The following is a 21,868-nucleotide window of genomic DNA, read 5'->3' as shown; positions in this document are numbered from 1 at the left end:
TGTATCTGTGTGTCTGTGTGTGTACTGTATGTTAAATATTGATCAGGGTAGTAATGTTTCGACTATTTACATTTAAAGTCGGTTTATTAAGTGAGTTATTATTGTTTGAATGTACAATTTTGATTTTGAAATCCGCTTAAAAAAGATGAAAATATGAAGCCTTGATGTACCCAACTGAAAGTAAACCGAAAAGTAGTAGCATGTTTTAATTTATACAAATTAACTAGACCTGGTGGCTTGGGCGATTGTTTCTACATTGTTATAAGTCCCAAAATGTTTGATTTGATTTGTTTTTTGTTTTTTTTTTTTTTTTAACTACTTAACAAAATTGCAATATTGTACTAGAACTAAAGCCAGTGATAAACAATGTGGCCAAGACAAAGGTATCACTAAGACACGACTGGCGAAGTTCTGGATATAAATGGGGCCTAAATCTGGAATGTGGTAGTTAATCGAAATCAAATTAATAAGTATAATTTTTGTTGCGATCGTAAGCTTCAAAGCGGCCCCTGATAAGAGTTTTCAAGAAAACGACCGTCAATAATAGTTTTGAAGTTTTTCTTTCGTTTGGGTCTGAAGTTGGCACTAGGACCAATATAGGGACAAGAGATAAATTTCACAAGTATTTTTACTTGCGACAAATCTAACGTTACCTTTATCGATGTCTGCTTCTAATAAAACGGAATGTCAATAACTGTCAAAAATCGCTACGAACTATTGCGAAACAATGAAAAATGCAATTAATGTAACTAGAATTAAAATTTTCTAACACTGAGCGAACACGAGAATTAAAAAAAACAACAATCATGTATAATGAATACACTGCGAATCATTGAACACTGTTGCATCTAGAGCTACTACTTTTCGAAACCACCAGCTGGAAAATATCAGCGCTTTCCCATTGCACGGGGAAAAATAGAAGGGCCAAATGGTTTTCCTGCAAAGTTTGTCGGGAATATCAGTGCAGATCGCTTCTTGTACATATTGCATGCAAGTTTCGATTTGTATACAACACTGACGAACCGCCCTAAACCTACGTAGAAACTTTGAAAAAAAAACATTAGGACCTCTATTTTTTATGGAAAATTAAGATTTCGCTTGTGTAGTGGTATTAATTGTTGTTTTAGTTGTATTTGTTGTGGTGTAGACGAGTTTAAGTGGCGACTGACTGAGTAAACGAAGTAAATGCAATTTTAATGTAATGGAAGGTATCTTGAAAAAATCATGTCTCGGAAATTAAAAACAAAACCGCCAGATCTACTCTCACTTGTCAAACGTTCTTTGGTTGTTCGAACCGTCATGAGAATAAATGGAGCATACTGTTTGCGTCCAAACACAAAAACAAAAGTTTGTATGACCTAAATATATATTCATATGCATAATATATTTATAAATTCTACTGGGTGTGGCACAATGATATGAGCTAACACTAACGAAGAAAGTGAACGCGTGGTCGTTTTACCGTATAGGGTGGACTTTTGCATGATGTTTGCGTAGCTCACGCGACGTAAATTCCCTCGTGACACGGCCAGGTGCGTCTCTTACAAACAAATTTTGAAATGGTTACACACTTCATTTTAAAAAAAAAGTTGAATTCGATCAAACAACAAAAAAATTGTTCAAGCGGTTATATTTTCTCAAAGCTTGAAACAATTTCGTACCGAAATTACCTAGTTTATATTTTTGTAGCGTTTCAAAAAAATATATTTTGCGTCATATTTCGACCAACAACTTACAAAAGTGGGTCTATCTGTCGGGAAATTGGGAATTCTCGGAAAACTTTTTTTTTTTTTGAAAGTCATGAACCAGACGGGAGTACAAATGAAACGAAACGGCTTCACGGGTTTGTATTTGTGGGGTGGGTAGGTGCTTGTGTATGTATGTAAATTGGAGACAGTTGGAGGACTTTTTTAGTTTCATTGTAACGGTTGAAGGTTAGAGTGAAAACCATTCGATACAAATTTTCAGGGGGAAAGTGGGAAATTCGTGTCCACGTTTGCTTTCCCCCATTTTAACGTGCACGAAAGGCAAAGTGTTAGTGATGCGGACTGTTTTGCTGGAACACGGCAGCAAATGGGTTTGATTCGTCAGAGAGAGAGAGATATATATAGAGTTCAACGAAAACTGGGTGGGACTGATGAAATGAATATAGAAATTGGTAGTAAGAAACTCAAACAGTTCCAAAAACTAAGCATCAAACTGATAATCGGCGATCGAAAAAGGCTGGGCAGGTATTGGAACAAAATCTTAATCGAACTTTAGTTTTTTTCTAAAATAAGTTTTGCTGGTTTTAATAGAGAAGAGAGACATCAAGATGGATCTACCTCTTTCCTTGCTCGCGTTTGAGTTCGCCACCGTACTTTGAACCGCTACCAACGAGTTCAATAATTTCAGGTATACTGCTGGCAAACATTGCCTAAAAATTTGAGGGGATTTCAATAATTTTGCAGTGTCAGCGGGGGTTCATAAGGGGTGAGTGGATAGCAAAAGTCGGACTATGATGGTCCATGAATCTTGTGTAGTTTGTACCCTGATTTGCTGCAGCTCGCGCTGCTTCGATGACGCGACCTATTTCTGATAAGCTACGAATTTTCTGATAAACGCGTAATACTTGTGTTTTTTTATAATCCAAACAAAAACAACGGGAATGTTTAAACGGAAATACAAAACAATAAAATATGCGGCAGCCAGCATAAAAATAAACAAACATGCAGACGTTGGTGAATCTTTCTTCCTCGTCGTGAAGCTATCTCATTAATCGATGGATTAAAGTAAGATTGTGATGTTGTAACATGCTACAGCAGAAAAAAAAACTTAAACTTGTAAGGCGTCCCACGGCTGGTTCGAAATACACTTTGGATGGGGATGCTTATCCAATGGAACTGCTTACATTTTACGGACTTTACTTAATGGGTAAAGCTAAACTACACTTCGATGATGAATTCTGACAATTTTGTTCCCTGGATAGGTTAAACAGAATTATGGGTGACGACTTCTAAGCCAGATTGTTTTTTTGCATGTAAATTTCAATCAAGTTTAACGTGAAAGGGGAGGATATGTCACGAATGATATATAGATGTAGAAAAAGCTTTTGAAGATAATTCGAAAAGTGTAATGATTGTGGACAGTCCTAAGAGTCTTATTGTACGCAAGAATGCGAGAAAAAAGCTATTCTTTTGTAGTTTGAGTTTTGTGAAAAAAATTCAATAACCTGAGCAGTTGTTAAACAGTTTTATAGCTATATAATTTTGATAATCTTTATAGAATGAACGTGACTCAGGCTGGCTCCCCGAAATGTTTTCCCGATTGTGTAAAACTAATTTTGACGGAAGGGAGCAAACGCAATTTTTCGATGATGGTTTTGCAGAACTGTAAATGTTATACCTACCCCTTTCGCCTTAGTTTTTTCGTTTAACTCATAATTCTGCTTAAGTTTATGTGGCATCATGGTTTCCACCAAAGTTTAAATTCGAGTTAAATGTTAAATAACAACAATTTAACGAGTAACGCGATGAAAACGGTGATTTCGAGGCTCAACGATGCCTCCCTTCTAGCTTTTTGCGCGAGTACTGAAAATAATAACTGTGGGTAACCAATAAGCAAAACAGCGAAGCAAAAATTCCAAAAGTATCTCAATGAAAGGTGTTTGTTAAAACGCAAATGTATTGGTTGGTTAGAAACAAAACGGACTTTAGGTTAAATAGACCTCTAGCTAAGCTTGTTCATTCTTGGACTTGTTCGTTAGGCTTGATAAAATAATTATAGCGCATAGTCTCACAAATCTATGTATACACTGGGTGGAAAACCCCGTTTGGTTGAGTGCAAACACATTCGTGGGTGTACGTTGTGTAGTTGTACGTGTGCATACAATTGGTTCTCCCACGTTTGGCGGCGACGAGCTCCGCAGAGAGAAAACCAAACAGTGTCCTTGTTCCGTGAAGGAATTCCGAACGTCGAAGCCTGCTAAAAGCTTACTTCCGAGAGACACACACTTTCCCTAAAAGTTGAGCTATTTCCAGCGTCAGCATGAATAGAAGCAGTTTTGGCAAAATTTGCGAAGCAACACACTCTAGTACGCGATCGAAACCCGAATGGTTTCGCGTTGCTACTCGAATGCAGAAGGTGGGAGGGGGGGGACCCTGATCCTTTTGCAGTTTTCCACTATTCGCTAATAGATGGCGCGCCTTCACACTATTGTTTCTAGTTTTGCTTCCTGCTTCTCTGGTTGGCGAGAATCTGACTCTGTTTTTTTTTTGTTTGTTTGTTTGTTTGCTTGTTGTTTTTACATGACCGTATCGAGTATCGAGAAACTAAAACGTAACACTACCGGTACAGTAGTAAATACATAGGCCGAGAAAAGGTGAAAAGGACAGACAAACGGAGAAGTTGGAAAATGTGCTACTTACCAAACCGACTAGTAAAAAGAATACTAAAAACGTTCTGCCGAGCACGGTTTCGCAGTAAACATCGCCGTAACCTACTGTTGACATAGTAACTATGAGAAAATATACACACGTCCAGTACGACAACTGTTGCGGGTTATTAAACTCTAACGGATCGCCAGAATTCTCCAGCTGCGGCGCCGCGTAGTACACACGAGGAGGGGGAGGCATTTTGGCGGGAACGAAATAGAAGAAAGAAAAAAAGAGTAACGCAATTAGTACTTAAAAATATGACGACTTATTGTTTTTTTTGGGGGGTGGCAACTGGCGTTCGTGATTGCGCTGTAAATCGTGTCTAGAATAAAGTATTTTATAATGAAATATCGATAAATTCAAACGTTCTAAATAAACCGGCACCGACCTTCGAAAAGGGCACATCACACATCTCTCCAATCAAATCGAATCAATTTCCAGCGTTCAACCCATGTGCCCCTTTCGACAGTTAATACCGGCAGGCGGAAACTGGCTCTCTACTAAAGGGGCGGTATGTAAAATGTAGCAGCAAGGGGACTGTAATTAAACTGGTGGAAAACAATATTCGGGGTCCAAGATTCGAGAAAGCTTTCGGGCGGGAATCAATCAAAATCAGCAACAAAACAAATCTGTTTGAGGGATTTGCAAAGGGCAGGGTTTGTTCGGGTTTATTTTTTTATGATTTTGTGTATAATGGTGCGACACAACGCGCTGTTCAACATGCTGAAATAAGAGCAGCATAAATAAAACAAACTTCAAAAATTAAAATCATTGCTTTCCGGTCTAAAATGAGTTTTTTCACTAAAATCACGTTAAGACCAGTTTTGAACACGTGTCAATCTTGTGTAAAAAATGTTTAAGCACCATACACCATCCTTCTAGATAGTTCAGAGGCACATTATGGACTATACTTTTACATAATTAGTTTTTCAAATTGTTGAATAACAAAAATGGAATAAAAATAATAGCTTCGAGTTAGGATTGGAAAGTTGTTTATAATCCCAGAAGGAACTTGAAAAATAGTGGGCTGGAAAATGTATTTTGCTGATTTTGTTTTTTTTTTTTTTTTGTATCTATTTGAACTAATATACAACAAATTATCAAAGATTTCATCTACACTCTTTGGATTGCTAGTTCAAAATATCACTAACATGACTCCTGTTGTGTCAGTTACTCAGTTACGTACCCGGTGTATTGGTGAAGACTGCGGATCGCTGTCAAATTTAATAATGTAATTTAGATAGCAAAGCTATCATTTGTTGTGGCAAGATCAGGATGACAATTTTTGAGGCATTTGAATTTTGTGGGTGTGGACTGCGGATTCGATGACCGGAAAAATGAAAATTGTTCATAAAAAAGTTGTTATAGCATCATTGAAAAAATTTACGCACTCTTTTGGCAGTTCATGGTGCAGGCAACTAATATATGAGTTCTTTCATACAAATTTGAGAGAAGGGACATTTTTGTTTACTTTTGAAATCGAAAACTTGCTCTCGAAAACGAAAACAATACACGGAACCTGTCAAACCTAATAAAGCAGGCTGATCTTTGCAATGGTACACTTTTTGGTATATATGGAGCATACATAATTTCTGGATCAACATTTCATCAACAGCTCATAAGCATTTTGACAGCTAAAACTATTTTGCAAATTTCGAGACAACAACAAAACCCGCAGTGTTAGAAGTTAACTGGGAAGGCCAGCTTTTGTTTAGCATTTTTGAGTTTTGTGAAAAAGTTACATGTTGTCTCGGAATCTTCAATATAGTTCCAGCTGTCAAAAAGCTTATCCGCCCTTTTCTCGCGTTGCTCATGATTTGTGACAATTGATTTTAAGTACCGTAAAACGGGGTGACTTTGATAGCCGGGGTGACTTTGATAGGTTTGCGATATTTTTCCGCAAAATGAAGAGTACAATTAAATTACGTAAGGAATGGTTTAGAAACATACTGACCGTGGTAGAGAAGTGTTCAAAGTACCCCAAGAAGAACTTTTCATAAAATTTTGACAAGCTTGAAAAGTTAGTTAACTATAGTTAAGAAAATGTTGATGAAAGTCATTATTTTAAACTTCGCAAAGTGTCATGATTTTCTCAATGAACATATTTTTTAATCGGAAAACAGAATGCATTTTCGGATTCTTTGGACAATTTTCCACTAGGAGAAGGTTAAAAAAGTTTGTAAATAATAAATAATATGTGTTTTTGAAACACAATTAAAAAAAATCTCTGAATTTATAGGCAATTTCAGTTAAACAAATTTCATGTAAAATGTGAAAACTTGTGATTCTTGCCTTGAATTCAGTATAAAATGCAATATAAATCGATAATTTTATAAACAAAACTAGTTTTAACAAATTTCAGGCAAAATTCCGACTTTTTAAAAATTGTACCTAAAATTTATATGTATTTTGCTAAAAAGCTTATACACTTAGTTAACTAAATATAAACATTGATTGTTTTTCTTAAAAACTATATCAGCTACTTTAGTGATGGTACATTTAGCGTACAAATAAAGTTTGAACATCTTAAATATGATTTTAACAAGAAAAACTATGACTATCAAAGTCACCCCGGAATTAAAAGTAAGAATTTTTAACGTAACTATTTTTCTAAACATTATTGAAACAACTTTTTTTCCGAAATAGTGCATGGACTTTGTGTGGCCTACCCCAGTACATGTTTTAAAAATAATAATCTTGAGAAAAACCTTACTTGAGGGAAAATATTCTAAAAACAAATTGAAATCCCATCAAAGTCACCCCGGTTTACGGTATCTAGCGTATTTGCTGATTTCAGAGCTAACATTTTTGCCTTCCTCACGTTACTGAGGAAAGGCTATAAAATCATTCGAAAAATGATCTTCTCAATTAGACCTCCTAGACCCACCTTAATGTATAGCTATCGACTCAGAATCAAATTCTGAGCAAATGTCTGTGTGTGTGGTGGGATGTTGATCAAAACATTGTCACTCGATTATCTCGACATTGGCTGAACCGATTTTGTCCGTTTTGGCCTCATTCGATCCGTCGTGGGGTCTCATAAGTCGCTATTAAAAATTATGCAGTTTAGTTAAGTACTTCAAAAGTTATGCCTTAAAAACAATTTTAACAAAAGTCCGGAAGTTTGTAAAAAGGGTGGTTTTGCCTTCCTCATCTTACTGAGGAAAGGCTATAAAATCACTCGGAAAATGAACTTCTTAATTCGACCTTGTAGACCCACCTTCACGTATACCTATCGACTCAGAATCATGTTCTGAGCAAATGTCTGTGTGGATGTGTGTAGGTGGGTGGACAACAAAATTGTCACTCGATTATCTCCGGACTGGATTAACGGATTTTGACCGTAGAAGTCTCATTCGATCCGTCTTGGGGTCCCATAGGTCTCTATTTAAAATCAGCAAGTTTTGTTAAGTACTTCAAAAGTTATGCTAAAAAAACGATTTTGGCGTATGTCCGGAAGATTGTAAAAAGGGTGGTTTTTGCAAGAAACCCTATCATGTTATACATTTTCAGAAAGGTATTAAAAATACCTTTCCAATGAGCCCAAAACATTGAAGATCTGACAACCCTATCAAAAGTTATTAGCACTTAAGTGTTATTTATACACTTTTTGGAGGCCGGATCTCAGATATTTCAATGATAATGATGTTCGGGTCCATCTTGCAACCCATCGTTAGTTAGATAATCGAAAGACCTTTCAAATGAGCCTAAAACGTCAAGGATCTGACAACCCTATCAAAAGTTATTGGCACTTAAGTGTTATTTATACACTTTTTGGAGGCCGGATCTCAGATATTTTAGTAAAAATGATGTCCGGGTCCATCATGCAACCTGTCGTTAGTTAGACAATCGAAAAACATTTCAAATGAGCCTAAAACATCAAGGATCTGACAACTCTATCAAAAGTTATTGACACTTAAGTGTTATTTATGCACTTTTTAGAGGTCGGATTTCAGATATTGTGATAAAAATATTGTCTGAATCTTCCATGCGAACTATCGTTGGAAAGGTTTTTTTTGCCGATGAGCCAGAAAAATTAAAGGTCTGCGAACCCTATCAAAAGAAATTAGTAATAAAATTGATTTGTTAAACATGCATGTTAAGGGAATGTTGCTATTTTTACTGAATGTATTGACTTTATGAATGTGAGGAAGGCACCAACCACCTAAAGGTGGATTAAGTAACGTTTTTGTAATACATTTTCAGAAAGGTATTTAAAAGACCTTTCCAACGCATCCAAGACATTGCAGATCTGACAAACCTATCAAAAGTTATAAACACTTAAGTGTTATATATACGCTTTTTGGAGGCCGGATCTCAGATATTTTGATGAAAACGTTGTCCGGATCTCTCATGCGACCTATCGTTGGATAGGTATTCAAAAGAGCTTTCCAATGCGTCCAAAACATTGAAGATCTGACAACCCTATCAAAAGTTATAAGCACTTAAATGTTATTTACGCACTTTTTGCATTTTGGATAGCACCCTTTAAATGTGAGGAAGGCGCCAACCACCTAAGGGTGGATTAAGTAACGTTTTTCCGAAATATTGAACATTTTTTTGTAAATTTGCCTCGTTGTGTACATTTTAATGTTAGCAATACAAAAAATTAATTTCACATTCAAAAATAATTTGGACTGCTACGGCAGATGTTGATTGTCCAACCTCCCTTCAAAACACACCATAGGACATAAAATCTTATTTAAATGCAAGTTTTATGAATGTTTAAACCAGCATGCTCAATCTTTAAAAAGTCGTATTTGAAAATGTCCTATAAACAAAGGGAATTCCTATAGATTATAAGACCAAAAAAAAAATTAAATCCAAGGTAATGTAAAGGTAAGTTAAATGAACAATTTACCCAAACGTTGCATTTTAGCTGATTTTCATTGATAAGTGTTACTTAGAAATATGAGTTTTTGTTTTTGCTTCAAGCAAGAATAATTTTGAGGCAAATTTTTCAGCCCATCACAATCTGTCCAAATGGTTGTGAAGTAAGAAAACGTTTTCACTAAATTGTTGCTTTAAAACAGAAAATTTTCAAGTACGTAAGAGACCGTTGTTGGCATGTCAAACTTGCACGTTCCAACTTCTAGCGTATTTTTTAAAGCTTTATGCGTTCAAAGGACTGTATGTGTGGTTGTGTGTAATTATTCAAGGCGTGTCTGTGTGTTGGTTTGTGTGTGTATGTGTGTGTGTACCAACTGTCGTGCTTCGCTTTAACGAGTGGATGGTGTGCTCAGGTATTTAAATTAGAACTATAAATTTCCTCGAATCGCTTTCTTCTTTGGCGAGGAAGGGACAAGGGACAAGGCAAGGCCCAAGCCATTAAAGGGTGGTCACAGGCTGAACACGCCACATGTACTCAACATCAGAACGTGCTCTATAGAACGTTTTATTTTTAATATGCTTTTTTGAAAGAAAACGGGAATCGATTCAAGTGATGCAACATACAATCATAACCGGTGGTGAGTAAAAAGAGGGGGGGGGGGGTTCGGAAAAGAGTTCGAGAAGGGAAAGTGGTGGTGAAAATTTGCTTGATGTAAAGGAAGTAACCAAAGCGATAAAGTTCATGCTGCAGAAGTATTTAGGGTAGATTTGCGTTAGCAGATGTAAAGTAGATAAGTGGAAAGTATAAACAAATAAAGAAAAGTCGAAACTGTTACCAATGAGTACGAAAAGGTGCAGAATAAGAAATACGTATAGTATTGTCGCCTCGTCGTCGGATCGGAACAAATCAGTTGAGTAAGACTTATGTGTATACTTCGATAACAAAAAGAGCACTGCTTTAACCTGTGTGATAAACTACTCTGCTTAAAAGTTGCAAATAAAGAGTACGTTTATTAAGTATTGAATTTGAAAAAAATAAAATACGGTTTCAAATCATACTCGATCAATTGTTTTACCAACACAAAAAAAATTACGACAACTAAAGAACGTGTGATTTCTGGATCCTCTAAGGCAACTAAACAACTGTATCCCTACTAATCTGCCATCTCAAATAAAGAAGCTGATGCCCGGTGATTATTTCGTAGCCAAAAATTACGGTTGTATCAAAAATCAGCTACCAGAAGTAAAAATGAATAGTACTCTTTGGAAAGATACTCACCGCCATCGGATTACCGATTAAACAATTTTTTGTTTTGTTCTAGCCATCGAAATTATGCTAAAATTCAGCACAATCGCACAGCGAACTGTGCTTTCAAGTTTTTTTTTGCTTGCTTTTTTGCTGAAAAGCTCGTCGAACAGGGGCGCTGCTCTCCTTGGAAAGGGCAAGAGTGCCTCGCCCGACGAGCAAATGATTTATGCTAAAATTTAGCATAATTTTACAACGAGCCGAAGACTGTGTACTTACTCGCGCAGTGCATTACATGATATTTTACCAACCAAACAAGTGGCTGGTATATGCTTAAAGACAGCTTTCAAGGCGTTTGGCATAATTTTACAGCATAATGAACGGTGCACTATGCTGTCTTAGTGACTGGCATTTCAGCGTTGGAAGTTATACGCGTATGGTATCTTTTGGCTTTTTGTTTTATCTCAATGGGTTTTTGGCAAACACAACACAAGGTACGAGATACGAGAGGATTGGTCTAATTCTAGCTAGTTAATTTGGACAGAAGTTCCTACTAGATTCAATTGTCAATCGTTTTCCGATGCTTTCTTAGATTTTGATTTTGAAACGGGGGGCCAAAATAAACTATACCGACTACACAATACTCACCAAATGAATAATTCCAGCAGCTGTTAACCACACTGATATAAAAATTGATACTAATTGTGCCAAACGTATTGAACTAGATGTTTTAAGTATATTCAAATATTGTAATATATCCGGAACAGTCATAAGACGTAGCGCTCGCAGGAAACGGAGACCTAAAACGAAAGACGCAACCAAAAAGGGTGGACATCATTAGTACACGAGAGCTACGCATTAAACCTCGCAGAAAAAACCTACCGATCCATGTCCGATCTAAATATATTGACACAAAGGACGGGGGTATCGTAAAATAATCTACAAAACTGTACATCTCTAGCATGAACCAAAGCTTATCGGACGCCGCTATAAACTGTGAAGCGAATAAAAAAAAAGAAATACAAAAACAAATATTAGAAAGAGGTAAACAAACAATGGGAAAACTCGAAAAACTTACCCGTATAAAAAAGTAAACCATAAAAAATATGTTGAATGCTAGGTCGATCTGCTGGGTGATGTTGTTGCTCCACTTTTGGCATCGCTCGACCTCCTCGCTCGATGCGTCGATAAAGTAGATGATGAGGGATGCTATGCTGAGGATGAATACAAGTACAACCTGCCGAGCGGGAGAGAGGGCAATACGTTAGTTTGGTGGCTTTAAAACAATAAAAAATCTCTAAAAAGGCAACAATGTTTCGATTCGAGCTATTTAAAAATGTCATTAATCTTGACCTCAAAATTTGGTATTTGGATAGGAATCAGACCGAGCCACGTAGCCTGTGGAAGCGTTTCTGCATTAAACATGTTGACATTAGTTGATTAATAAACTGACACTGAATCCGCTTTATGAATGCCGGCCACGGTATTCTTTACGGGGGTTCCCCTCAGGATCAGAAAAAGATTTACTTTTCTTACCTACCAGAATTTGAAAACTGTTTTTAATTAAAAAAAAAAAACGTTACTTAATCCACCTTTAGGTGGTTGGTGCCTTCCTCTCATTTATAGTGATTCCAAATTTTGGATTAAAAAATAATGTCAAACTGGTTTTTGCATGAAACTTCGATTTTTTTCCAAAAATCACTGTTTTTTCAAAAATTCATAACTCGGCGGCAGATTTTTTGACCATGTTTCACTATGGCTCAAAAGTTGCGGATTTTTGTCCCCTAAAACATATCAAAAAATCTCGAAAATCAAAAAATACGTATTTTGGGATGATGATTACGTATTAATGAAAAAAAAAGTTGATAAAAAAATCTGCATTTTTTTCCGTGTACCTATTTTTTTCTCAAAAGTCCTCAACAATACCTACAACTTTGCCGAAGACACCAAATTGATTAGAAAATTCACTCAAAAGTTGCAGCTGTTTGAATATTTACAAACCATTTTTGTATGGACAGCAGCCAAAATTGTATGGAGACCTTGTATGGGTGAACCAATGTGTGTGTGTGTGTGTGTGCAACCAATCAAACGGGACCACGCGGTCGCTTCTTACAAATTGAGTTGTTTCCATGTATTTTAGATTTACATTCTATGCATGCAAATAACTCGCATAGGCATTTGGATGGTGTTAGCTCTGCCGAGCTTCGGTGACCCATTTCTACGCAGGCTAGCCGTGCGCGAGGTACCTCAGCTTGAATCGACAAGCCCCGCCCTAAAGAACGTTTGCATCAATCGGATTCAAACGTTATTTAGCACTTCCGAACCCTTGTCAAATGGACAAAGACTCAGCGCGTATATAGTTTTAGTGGTAACAGTGCTCTTAATTCCAGTCACTCACCAAGCCGTGACGGCTTAGTGTTTTATATTTTTGCTTAACAATCCAAAGGACGGGGGATCGAACCCCGACTCGAGCAACTTTGATTTTTCGTTCATATTCAAAGCTTCAATATATATTTCCTAAAACTTTCTCGTTGAGAGCAGATGGGAATCGAACCCAGGACCATTCGCTTACAATGCGAACAACGTAACCATTCAGCTACGGCCAAGGCCACGAGGCGAAATATGCCGGTTACCGCTTGAGCAGCTTCCGCTTGCCTCCGTCGTCCTCCTTTTCCACCTCTAAGGGAACTTGCCACGTAAAACGATGCCGGCGCAGTAATCCGTGCCCACGGCTCCGATTTTCTTTCGCTTGCGAGACTTTTACCTTGACGGGGACCGTTCACGCTGTGACCGAGGACCGCCTCGCTCTCTGCGCGCTCCACCTTCCAAATTCGAGCCAGGTCCCGCATGCTTCCGGATGTTGCCTATTTCCCTGTCGAACCCATCAACACCCTGCTCTTCCGGGAAGTTTCGACGGCCACCCTGAAACAAGCACACGTCCTTGATTGAACCGTCCTCCTCCAGCACCGCCATCCATCCAGGCCGGATGTTGAAAAACCGCTTCACTTCCCGACGACTTTAACATAAAATTCACTTTTTCTTCAAGACTAATAATTTCAAAGTTGGGAAAAATGACGCGAAGCGGAAAAAAAGTTCTTTTTGAAATTAGCTAAACCTAATCTTAAAATAAATCGCATTAAGTAAAAAAAAACAACTTGTTCTGAACTTTGATTGATTTTGAAAGGAATATTTACGAAGTAGGTAATCGCAATGCAAAGAAAAAAAGTCGAGGAAATAGGGAAGCAAATATAAATTATTGCAACAAAAAATAAAACATTAATCCGGCAGCACTGTCGACTTCCGCGTCACCCCCAACAGCACCGTCAGCAGTCTCCCCGTTGGTTTCTCTCTCCAGGCAATCATCATCCCCGCTCGCAATGATTCCAATGATGACACAGCCGCTCTCGCTCTTGGAAGCGGGAGCGTGTCTGCCAACACCACACACGCGATCACGAACACTATCAGGCCGGCAAGAGCGCACGAACACAACCACAGTTTTTCTCTCGGTTTTTCTCATCTCTTTCGTTTCCAAATCGAAGCAAACGACGCCGCTAAAATTGGCAAATCTGGTACAAAATCGTCGCAAAAACCGCATTTTCACGGTTCCCCGAGCGATAACCGACCAAAACACGATCACCGTGACAATACTCGGAACATGGTCAATCGAAAGAACCCGGACGATCCACAAAAATGAGAAAAAAACGCTAAAAATTTAACAAAAAAACACGGACGCCAAGCAGAACGAACTTCTCCCGACGACGGCCACTAACGAACTCCACCTTGTATGGGTGAACCAATGACGCAAAATAGCTTATTTGGTCATAGGGAAGGCCCCCACAAAGTTCAAGTCAAATCAAAAAAATACAAAAAATAAAAATGGTCGAAATCGACCGATTTCGTAGAGAATTGCTCTTATTAAAAATTGTTTATTCATTCAACCTTTACGTACAATCGATCATCGAAACGCAATTATTTACAAACAAACCATTCCAAATCAATTATATCAGTTGGAAGCTGAATTTCCGTCGTAATTTACCTTTGTAAACAAATTTCTACCAGAGTTGTTTCACTGATCTCTGTAAACATTTGCCCTCGCAAAGTTACTCAAGTAGTCATCACCGGCGGTCTCGATGGTCAAACATCTGTTGCCACTCGACCTGGACCACGCGCGCTGAGGAGGCTGTGATTCGTATTCGCGTAATTATCGTTAGCGGGTTAACTTAAAGGGGACACGTGGTGTTGTTGAAATGACATGGCCGGGCAGTTGCCATGGAAACGCAGCATCTCCTTCATCACGCGCTGGCAAGTGGTCGTCGCCGGGTCGGATCAGCCCCGAGATTGTTGTTTTGCCGGCAGTATGATGTTTGAAAAGGGTATTTTTAGCACAAGCGTTAGGAACCGCTTAACGAGATGGCAGGGAAAGTGCGCTCATTGTAGACTTAACCTTTTGTGATCTACATTTGTTCTTTTCTAATTATAGTTTTCGCTTCTCTAAATATTGTGCAGAAACGAACAAAGTTGACACACTTTTGTCAAAATATCACTCAAATGTCTTTCAACCGCCACAATTAATTTTAATTTAAGCTACGCCCTTTTAATTTTTTAGAGCGTCTCGGCGTCGAAGCTGAATAGAAACACCGAGATGAGTCAAACAAATGCATTCCGGCGCTGGATTTGTTTGCAAACATGCGACTTGGTAGATCGTGAGGAAAATTGTGTTTTTCCCGAAGATTTGTTTATTTCTATGTGCGGGTGGGTGGGTTTGTTGCGATCTCTTCCACTCGCTGCACGAACAACGTTACGGCGAGTGGATGATATTCGATTCTAAGGAATCATAACTGTAAAAATACTGCGTTTTACGACTTTGTTTAGAGCTTTCATGGAGATTTCGCTTTGATCCCGTATGGTCCAGCGGGCTACCCTTGAATGATCGTACAAAATTTTCATGATTTTATGAAAAGAAAATAAAAGAAAAAAAAGAAAAAGAAAAAAATCCATCGACATCGGAGAGTTTAAAAGTACCTCAACAATTACCGTTTTCAGCTGGCATTGCTCCTTAACAAAATATCTGCAAAAACTTTACTCTATTCGCCGTCCTCACACTCATTCGTTAATTTATCCAACAATTTTCATTTTTTTTGAATATAGGGTACGTTATCCATTAGTGGACTCCTTTCCTATAGTGGACCCTCCGAAGGGTTTTTGATGAAAAAATCAATAAAATCCCAATTTCAAGCGTGTTTTTGTCTGCAACTCTGTTATTTGACATGTCCAGCATCATTTAAAACAATGTTGACTCACATTGAATTGTCCTTTTTGCCAAAATAAGTGTTTTGAGTTCGACTTCTGAAATCAGACATGGTCACTAGCATTTTCACAACAAAACAGCATTTCTATTTTATGATTGAATTAACTATCCAATAATAATTTGACTGGTTATTTAACTTCAGTAAGTCGAAATAATGTGAGTTTAATTAACTTTACTAAAATAAAGCGTAGAACTGCTCATTTTCAAGCAAAAATTAGGGGGGTCCAATATAGGACAACGAAAATCTAGAGCGTCCAATTTCCCGTCCCGGGAAAAAAGAATTCCCGGGATTTCCCGTAAAAAAATATTTCCCGTTTCCCGGGAAATTTATAAATTTCCCGGGAATTCCCGAAATATAAGCAGATCGTACAATTTCTTAATTTTTTGGACCCAATTTTTTTTAAATGCTATAGAAAAAATGAAGAAACCGAAAACGAAACTATTGGCACTACGCCCCCCGGGGCATGGCCTTCCTCTAACGTGGGATTTCTGCTCCAGCGCCTCTGACGAGACAGGAGGAACCGGGACCGACGGGATGATGTCAATTTATCTTAGAATTTAAATTTTTTAAAAACATTTAACAGAAGTCAATTATAAACCTGAAAACCATGTGAAAAAAAAACATTACAAAATCATTTAAAAATAACTTTGTATTGTTTAAGAGGTGCCCGAAAATGCAAACATAGTTTAAAAACTTGCTCCTAATATGTGAAAATATTGAGTTGTTTAATGTAAAACAAACACGAGAAGTTTAATTTTTAAGGAAAAACTAAAAAGCTCAACCATTTTGTTCAAGAGCTGAAACCAGTATAATTTGGCTTAGAAAAGGTTTTTGCTATGAAAAAAATAATTTCTGAATGATCTTATTTGATTCAACATAATGTGTCAAACCATACACTCTCAAACTGGTCACAGAGGCAAGTTAAAAAAAAAGATTGTGGAGTATGGATTCATTTAACTAACTGTTAAGAAACTTTGATGAAAAAAATCTTCTCAACAAAAAATATCAGAGATCATTTTTTTTATTTATTACACAATTTGAGCTTACAAAATTTGAAAAAATAGACATTTTCTTGTAGTTGCATGAATTAGTTGATCTTTACACTTATTTTAACCATTAGAGTCGCTGTCCTATTCTACTTTGATGCAAAATTTGATTCAGAACCAAGATTAGAACAATTTTCAATAAATTTAAAATTTCCCGGGAATTTCCGGGATTTCCCGGGAAATTGGTAGAAAATTTCCCGTTTCCCGGGAAATTCGTAACCCCGGGAAATTGGATGCTCTACGAAAATCCTAACTTTTCCAAAAGTGGACCCTTGTTAATTTACCTTTCAAAAATGAAGTAAACTGTGTACTTAAGCAAAATTTTCTCTTAAACATACAATAAATGCTTGTTGTAATCAACCTAATTGCATATTTTTCAATTATGAGTATAAAGTATAAATATAGCTATTTTCATGTTAAAAGTATCAAAAATCCTGAAGCCGTAAGAATTTATAATTAATAAAAAACTATAGTGATTTGTTCTTTACTGAAGCATCATAATTAATGTTTGAAATGATATTTTATAATAAAAAATCAATAACAAAATATTTTTTGAAAATAAACATGCGTAGTTTTATCAGCAGCTGTAAACAAATCTATTGTTTTGTTTCGGTCAACTATTCAGCAATTCCCCACGAAAACAGCATGAAAAAAAACAAAAGTGCTCGAATCGGGCTCAAAATTTTTCTAGGGGTTCCCTGGCCGAAATAATTAGACCCGTATTTTTTTGTTTGGCCATTAAGGTGACCTACGCCGTGTTAAGGTGGTCTGAAAAATGGCCATTTTCGTCGATTTACGCAAAAACCACTTTTTTCGAAAAATCATAACTCCTCGCCATTTTAACCGATTTCAATTGTCTTATACGCAAATGAAAGGTGATAAGTAAGCCTTTAAAAGAAAAATAGTAAGAAGTTTTAAAAATCTAGCCTAACACATGAAAAGGTTGAATGAAACTTTAAAATGCCGTTTTGATGGTGTCTGAACCAAAGAGCCTATGTCTGGAAATATTTTTATCGGGTTCCCCGGACATTTTTACATAACATACTAAAAAATGGGAGGAGTTCATTAACAGGATTCCGAGATATGATTTTTTGAAAATAAAATCCGTGTTTTTCAACGCGCCGCCAACTTCAAACAGCTGCACAGGGAGCTGAGGTGCACGGATTTCTAAATTGAAGAAACAAAAGATGCGGACAGATTTCTAGCTTTTTTGAAAAGTCAAAAACAGAGTCATCACTTTCACAAAGTTATATCCAAATCCAACCAGGTAACTTTTTTTCAGCCCCTATTTTCTAGTTGTTTTGCATGTTGGATCGAATGTTGAATGATAATCTGTTTACAATTTTATCATAATGCAAGCTAAAGTTCAAATAGAACATCCAATACCATTTTGGACCGATCTTGCCACTTGGGACCGGTTTCAGGTTCCCGGAATATCCCCAATTACAGAGCCTCAACATAGTTTTCGAACTTATCTGGCCACTTTGAAGCCTATTCCAAGTTTTCCGGTAGAACCCGCAATATACCACTCTACGGAGTGGCCAAGATCGTCCAAAAATGGTATTGGATTTTAACTTGCATTATGATAAAATTTTAAACAGATTCGATCCAACATGCAAAACAACTAGAAAATAGAGGGCTGAAAAAAAAGTTGCCTGGTCTGATTTGGGAATAACTTAGGGTAAGTGCCTCTGTTTTTGACTTTTCGAAAAAAAAATATAATCTAAAGATCTGTTCGCATCTTTTGCTTCTTGAATTTAGAAAATCCGTCCACAAGGAGCCGAGATACAGCTGTTTGAAGTTGGGCTTTGCTTTTTTTCGCTAGCTTGGTAGTTCGCGGGATAACATTGAGGATGGTAGTTTAAGTGTTGGATAAAAACTGAAAATTCATTGTTGTTTTGTAGTTTTTAAGGTTTATAACTTAACCTGCATCGAATCAGCACAAATTTTGAACACGCTAATGCTCAATAAAGAGTCCTCAGTGGAGCCAATTAAATAACTAAACAAATAAAAATAATCAATTATTCCCTAATTGCATTCATTGTTTTCTGACATTGAAATCAATTCCGGTTTAATTCAATCCGCTAACCTCGTTTTCCACAAACGTCAGATAGCCGAAACATTACTGTCATCGCTAAATCGCTTAAAACTGTTGCAATCCCCGTCCATCGTTTGGCACCGTTTCCCCCCTCGTTTGTTCACGTGACCGAACCTGTTTACAGAACGACGACACCCTGGACCGGAACGTGACTTGGCGTTTATAGGTCTGGGTCGACGCTGACGCTGACGACGGCAACGACCCAGATGGAAAACTGAACGACGAACGTTAAAAAAAATAAAACCGAAAATCGACATTTCCCATGCGATTGTCGCGTCGAAGGCTGTCAAAGCCTTCAAAACTATCCAGCTGCAGTCGTCGCGTCGTTTGACAGCCGGCTTTGTTAGCTAATAATTGGCTTTGACAGTCACTTTCGATTGACATCTGGGCCGCAAAAGGGGGTGACAGAGAGAACATTTGTTTTATTTTAGTTTTATTTTTAACGTTTTTTTATGTTTACCAATATAATGACAATTAACACATATTTTAAGATGCTGCACATAAGTCAACAGTCTGATGCCTGACATCAAGATGTATCTGTTTATCTATGTCTTTTGAAGCACGTGGCTTAAACAAATGTTTCTTTAGTATTTTTTCCCCCAATTTTGACCACCTCAAACGGCGGCACCGTTTAGAACATTGATGGACATTTTTGTACCGTCGTCGCCGTTTTGCGGTGGGATTCCACTTGACAGGCCCAAAGTGCGCTTCCGGCGATCATAATTCTTGCTATTTTAAGCCTCGGAACGGCGGCCGTCAATCGCTGACCGAGTCTTGTTGTGGCTTGTTTTATTTGATTTTTTTATTCGACGTTTAAAATTATTGCAATCGAATACAGCGCCGTGTTCCTTAACAGCGATTTCATTAAAACGAAAAGTGCATTCTGAACTCAGCAGAAGAATTTTTATTTTCCAATTAAAGTCTTCCGTCGAAGTGAAGGGGACTTAATTAAATCCTGCATAACTATCGGGCCACAGGTTTCACATTTCACGCAATCAATAACCTTAGAAACGCAATCTTTACATGCAAGAACGAGCTTGAAATGGGCAGTAAAATTGCAATTAAAATACTTCAATGCCATGGGATATTGAAACGTGGCGTCTGAACAAATCATTAAGAAATGCAGTTTTTTAGTCAACATTATTTAATTTTTTTTTTTCAACTTTATTTATATAAATTTATTTATCTATTCAGATTGGTTTTGTCATATATAGGTATTCATTCAGTCTAAATATTATAATGTGTCTAATCGAGTATTACAATCGCCTCAATTTTGAATACCAGCAATTTCAGTTTTGCCTTCCTCACTGAAGTCTAAATGATGGAAGATCTGGCAACTCTGTCAATACTTTTTGAGGCTAGATTTTAATTGAACTTAGTTGGTTTCATACCTATAACCTTGTTTTTCGTACTTTGTTTCCAATAATTTATAATTCAGATGGAAATTATTTCTGAATTTGTTGTGAGATCCATATTGGTTTAGGTGTGAGGAAGGCACCAACCACATAGGTGGATTAAGTTAGTGTTAAGTGTTTTTCAGAATTTTGGTTCGACTCCTCTGATTTTTTTTCTTCCTGATTAAGCAATAGCTTGGCCAGATCGGCACAGCATAAAGCATGGTAGGTATGAAAATGTGTTTACAAATTAACAGTTTATTCTAGAGGCAAAGTCTAGAGCTCCAGTTTATAAGTAGAAGCAAGCCCAAGATATTTTACAGCATTTTGAGTAATTTTCCATTATTTCAAATAAACATTTAAAATATGTTATCTTCTTGTGATGGTTTCTACATTTATATTAAGCCCCATTCATTAATTCTTTTAGGATGAATAAATGAATGTCCAACTTTCGATTAAGATCTAGAATTCCTACTTCAAATTAAATTGGTTGTTAAATTGTACATACTCGGAGTAAGTTTTCGAACAAAAGCTGATGCCATCCAACTAAATTGATGGCGAATTCCGATTTTTCAATAAGGAATCTTCAGTCCTTTCACTTAAATTATATTATTTTATATCTTGATTCCTGCCTCAAATCCCGATCCCGGCACTATCGATTAATAGGAAATTTCTTGAAACAAAACTGTTTAGTTGTAAGCGCATCAACCGGAATTTTAAAATATTCTGGTACCAGATGCTAGCCATTTGGTTAAGGTTTAGTGGTTTCAGTTTTGATCTGAACTTTAACCAATTAATCACGAGGAAGTTTCACTTTTAACATCATCAAAACAAAAAAAAAAAAAAAAGCCTAAAAATTTTTCCTAATGTTTAGTTTCTCATAGGTTTTTATCCAAGGAACAACTCTGTAGAACATCGCAAAGCGCTAGGAGTTGATGACAAAAAGATACAGGATGTTTTTTGGAGTTTATATTTTTTGGCAAAATTTAAAAATATGTTCAAAAGATTAACCTGTATCTTTTCGGGATCAATGCCTAGCGCTTTACAATGTTCTACAAAGTTGTTTCCTGGACCAACACCTTTGAGAAATCTCTAAGACGAGACTATTTTATTGGGTTTAGGCACACTTTCTATAAGAAGAGTTTAAAAGTGAAAAAAAATAATAAATAATAATAATTCCATCCCAAATTTAAGTCAAAACTGGACCCACTAAACCTTAACCAAATGAGCTCAAATTTTCAGGCTAACATCTAGGGCCATAATGCTTAAAAATTCCGGTTGATGCGCTCAAAACTAAACACTTTTGTCATTTTCATATATCCATGAAAATTTAACTGAAATTTATTTTTTTTTTAAGAAGTTCAAACAACCTAAAAATCATGAAAAATGTAAGTAAATGCATTTTATATTGTTTTAAGTGATTTCCCCTCATTTATTAGGCCAATTTTGATGAAAAGAGGGCGATTAGATTACGAACTGTCACTTTTTACACGGCGCCCACGCACACTATCAAAACAAACGTTAGGTAGT

At 36.9% G+C, this 21,868-nt stretch overlaps 1 protein-coding gene across 17 annotated transcripts in view; it reads right to left on the bottom strand.

The window, feature by feature from the left end:
• Positions 1–21,868, bottom strand: part of LOC6037328 (calcium-activated potassium channel slowpoke) — a 117,567-nt gene that overhangs the window by 75,331 nt on the left and 20,368 nt on the right. For 10 of the 17 annotated variants that reach the window (XM_038253025.1, XM_038252969.1, XM_038252983.1 and 7 more), the window contains exons 3-7: positions 11,570–11,728; positions 11,374–11,485; positions 11,140–11,291; positions 4,407–4,574; positions 2,325–2,416 (exon numbers count right to left, since the gene is read on the bottom strand). In XM_038253025.1, the coding sequence (XP_038108953.1) occupies positions 2,325–2,416; positions 4,407–4,574; positions 11,140–11,291; positions 11,374–11,485; positions 11,570–11,728 (683 nt within the window). The remainder of the gene's footprint in view (positions 1–2,324; positions 2,417–4,406; positions 4,575–11,139; positions 11,292–11,373; positions 11,486–11,569; positions 11,729–21,868) is intronic. The other 7 variants (XM_038252958.1, XM_038252936.1, XM_038253042.1 and 4 more) reach the window with 1 other exon arrangement.

The sequence above is a fragment of the Culex quinquefasciatus genome, chromosome 1 (assembly GCF_015732765.1).
Source record: "Culex quinquefasciatus strain JHB chromosome 1, VPISU_Cqui_1.0_pri_paternal, whole genome shotgun sequence".
NCBI classification, from domain to species: Eukaryota; Metazoa; Arthropoda; class Insecta; order Diptera; family Culicidae; genus Culex; species Culex quinquefasciatus.
The sequence above is the reverse complement of the archived record's forward strand: the minus strand, read 5'-3'. Positions and strand labels throughout refer to the sequence as shown.